The sequence below is a fragment of the Amphimedon queenslandica genome, unplaced genomic scaffold (assembly GCF_000090795.2).
Source record: "Amphimedon queenslandica unplaced genomic scaffold, v1.1 AMPQUscaffold_13472, whole genome shotgun sequence".
NCBI classification, from domain to species: Eukaryota; Metazoa; Porifera; class Demospongiae; order Haplosclerida; family Niphatidae; genus Amphimedon; species Amphimedon queenslandica.
This window is the reverse complement of record NW_003546292.1, coordinates 193,075-196,586: the sequence shown is the minus strand read 5'-3', so window position 1 is coordinate 196,586 and position 3,512 is coordinate 193,075. Positions and strand designations below refer to the sequence as shown.

At 35.6% G+C, this 3,512-nt stretch overlaps 3 protein-coding genes across 6 annotated transcripts in view; all 3 read left to right on the top strand.

Moving 5' to 3' along the window:
* LOC105312112 (deleted in malignant brain tumors 1 protein-like) overlaps positions 1–3,512 on the top strand; it is a 32,560-nt gene that overhangs the window by 22,268 nt on the left and 6,780 nt on the right. The gene's annotated exons all lie outside the window — the stretch shown is intronic.
* LOC100639603 (scavenger receptor cysteine-rich type 1 protein M160-like) lies at positions 445–1,968 on the top strand. Its single transcript, XM_019994468.1, has 3 exons — positions 445–826; positions 1,052–1,204; positions 1,347–1,968. Exons 1-3 carry the CDS (start codon positions 460–462, stop codon positions 1,847–1,849), a joined length of 1,023 nt encoding a protein of 340 aa, XP_019850027.1. The 5' UTR covers positions 445–459; the 3' UTR covers positions 1,850–1,968.
* Positions 2,059–3,392, top strand: LOC109580899 (egg peptide speract receptor-like). Its single transcript, XM_019994477.1, has 2 exons — positions 2,059–2,167; positions 3,173–3,392. The coding sequence occupies exons 1-2, from the start codon at positions 2,089–2,091 to the stop codon at positions 3,376–3,378; spliced, it is 285 nt and encodes a 94-aa protein (XP_019850036.1). The 5' UTR covers positions 2,059–2,088; the 3' UTR covers positions 3,379–3,392.

Below are 3,512 nucleotides of genomic sequence, written 5' to 3'. Positions count from 1 at the left end.
TGTATATCTTTGCAATCGCACATTCTAAATCTGTGAGAGCTTCTCTTTTGTTAGGAAAAGTCTTGCTTTACTGCCTTGAGATGTTTAGAGAGCAGCTCTAGCTAGTAGAAGCTTTTTAACTCACGAGAAAATGCCCAGCATTAGCGGTAGTACTCTGGAAGTAATTGAGACTCTTTTCTAGTAGATCAAGACTAGTTATTGTTTTAATATGTGTGGAACTCTTTAAATCTTTCTTGTTGGTGAGTTATAGCTTCTTGAATTTCAACCCGAGTGAACTGTAGGTATAGTCTAAAGGTCCTAAACTCTCTAAAATCACTCAATTTACATCTAGGCAACAGTATTTGTGCCAATATTGTGATATAGTGCTTATAACAAGAGAAAAACCTGAAACTTCCTTCTTGTTGCAGGGCTTGCTGGGTTTATGCTGCCATCAAATAATTAATTAATAGTTGAGATATCATGCCACACCTCCAATTTGGGAGTAGCTGGAGTAGCTTGCATGCTGCTACTTCTGCAGGTAGTCTACGTAGATCTATGCAAGCTAGCTGCTATCCCTCAGGAGTACACTTGTTTTATATATGCAATTTGCATGTTAAAATTTCTTTTAATTTTGATAATCAAACAGCTATAGGGGCAAGGCCACGCACCGTAGGTGTCTCGTTTGCAGTTTGTATTGATGGAGAAGTTCGTCTTGTTGGAGGATCCAGCAGTTTAGAAGGACGTGTTGAAGTATGCAGAAATGGATCATGGGGTACTGTCTGTGATGATTCATGGGATACTAATGATGCTACTGTTGTATGTAGACAGTTGGGATATGATCTTACAGGTACATGTGCAATGTATATTCTTAATGATTGAGTTATAGGTTGAAAGCTAAACCTCAATTCTACATATAGGCTACCACCTATAATTATAATTATAACTTGAGTTTAGTTTCAATAAAGTGTATGCCTTTGGGTATAATAATACTATTTGACTCAAGTCCACATGCAATTATGCATGCATACTGAAGTGAATATTCAATAAATTATTTTGCATTAAATTTATACAGGGACCGCATATAGTAATGCATACTTTGGAGCAGGAACAGGAAGAATATTAATGGATGATGTTGCTTGTACTGGATCTGAATCATACCTTACAAACTGCTCTCATACAACTAATCATAATTGTCGTCACTCTGAAGATGCTGGAGTCATCTGTGGTACACAATAATAATGCATGCACATCATGTAACATGTACCTTACATAATTATGATTTATTTATAACAAGATTCTTTAAACTCCTATGATCATTAATACCTTAAATTGTGAAGTAGCATAACTTTATTATTTTTATTCTGCAGGCCTTCGTGCATTTTTAGGAATTATGATTGGAGGAGCAATCGGTGGTATTGTTTTCCTACTCTTTGTATTTGCAATGATTGTTATATGTGTAGCTGTATTACATTCCAAATTAAGCCTCTCTGGAACTAGAGCCAGGCAAGCAGCTCCTGCAGTTCAAATGACATCACTTCCAGCACAAACTACTAGTACTACAACTGGAGCTTATACACAATCCCAGCCTAAGGCAGAAAATCAACCTCTTCCTCCATCTTACTCAGATTATATGGAACAGCAGACACAACCAACTGCACCAATGGCTTATCCTGGTTATGCTGCACCAGCAGTGGGTTTTGCTGTACAAGGATATCCTCAACAGGATTATTCTCAAACTGGTTATCCACAGCAGCAGCAGCAAGAAGCACCAGTTGGGTATCCACAGCAGGAACCACAAGGATATGGAGGAACAAACCCTGGTACTGATGAGTCTACTGGCATTCGTGATGAACCACCACCTCCTTATTGAGCACCATTGATGTGTTTCATTTCACATTTTATATTTGTCAGTAGAATAGTGTGTCTTTTTATTCAGTATAATTATCAGTTTTGTATTAAATACATATCTATATACTTTCACAGTAAAAATCCATTTGAGATTTAGATCATACTGATTGGTGGTGATGACACTCCAACAGACAGAGGATTGTGGCATTCAGTATTAAGGTGTGGTTTGGCAAAGTAAGCCATCAATTGGCAAGCCAGATTATGTTGCTGCACTCTACTGCTAAGAAACATTTCCTTCTAATCGTACTCCTGGTCTTTTTGAATTTCATTTATATTAAAGGTAAAGTGATACTCTAATCTTTGAGTCGGTGCATGGTTCTAGACTATTGTTACTGACAAGAGTATTCTTGTTACTGAGTATATGCTGCAGGTCTTCAGTTCAAGCATAAACACTTTACTGTGGTTCAACTTCAAGCTTATGATTGTACTGTAGTATACTTGGTCTCGAGCCAAATGTTGTCAAAATTGAAAGGAGAAATCATTTTTATATCTTTTCTTCTGCTGCATAGGAAGTTGGATCAAATTTGGATTTTTTACAACTTTTTAAAGTTGTTAAAAATTGTTTTCCAAATTTTGTTTAAAAATGACAAATAGAAGATTCTCTTTTTTGCAATTTTTTCTGATACATATACATGTACTTAAGTTGCATTAAAATTTTAAGCTGATTCCGATCAAAATTGAATTTTTTAAAGCTCTCAGGTCAAAGTCCTTATAATAGTGTGCCAAATTTTGCCAAAAATGGTTAGAAAATAAGTCAGCATTTTTATAATTTTTTTTTCTGATGTGTGTACATGTTTTTATGTTTTTAGAAAGTTTGAGCAGATTTTGATCAAAATTGAATTTTTTTACAAATTTTACAGTTTCTTTAAAAGCCAAGCACTGTATTGTGGTGCTTGTCAGCTCATGGGGCATGCTGTTTAGCTCACTTATGTAATGCATTGAGGCTGGGAAACCCTCCAATTGATGTTTGTACATTTTAATGGTCAGTCTATCAATAGATGAAAGTCCTTGTAGTACTTAAAGGTACATGCATATGTGTGCATTACTTTTAGTTTATTGTCATGTGATGTTGTTGCTGTATATCTACATATGTGATGTCATTTTCCATTATCCTATATCAATCATGAGTGAGGTCATATTGCATTCATGAATGTGGCAAGTGTGAAATTACAAGAGTACATATGTAACCTTTTCATCATTGACAATGATAACATCTCCACCTTGAATTGTTATGCCTCAAAATTATTGCTAACCAATTCCATATTAATGATCTTAAAATCGGTAGGTCAATGTAGCCAGGGTACACTTCGTCTTGTCAATGGTGCTTCATATCATGAAGGTCGCCTTGAGATATGCTATGGTAATAGCTGGGGAACAGTCTGTGATGATGGCTGGTCTAATGCTAATGCTCAAGTTGTATGCAGACAGCTTGGATACCCTACTACCGGTAAGCTGGGAGCTATGAAACTTATAATATACATTCCATTGTAAACTGAAATGCACTAATCAATAGTGAAAATATTTATGTAGATAAATGTTACTTTCATTAGCTGGGGAATACATTTCTCAATGGATTTGTATTTGAAGTACTTAGTGACACTGAAGTGGATCATTAGTGGCTTATT

Bases quoted from the DNA above. Each gene is read 5' to 3' on its own strand.
- LOC100639603 (XM_019994468.1), top strand. From the start codon at position 460: ATGCCACACCTCCAATTTGGGAGTAGCTGGAGTAGCTTGCATGCTGCT. The intron at 827-1,051 runs GTACATGTGCAA...AAATTTATACAG, and splicing joins GTTGGGATATGATCTTACAG to GGACCGCATATAGTAATGCA. The intron at 1,205-1,346 runs GTACACAATAAT...TTTATTCTGCAG, and splicing joins AGATGCTGGAGTCATCTGTG to GCCTTCGTGCATTTTTAGGA.
- LOC109580899 (XM_019994477.1), top strand. From the start codon at position 2,089: ATGTTGCTGCACTCTACTGCTAAGAAACATTTCCTTCTAATCGTACTC. The intron at 2,168-3,172 runs GTAAAGTGATAC...TAAAATCGGTAG, and splicing joins GAATTTCATTTATATTAAAG to GTCAATGTAGCCAGGGTACA.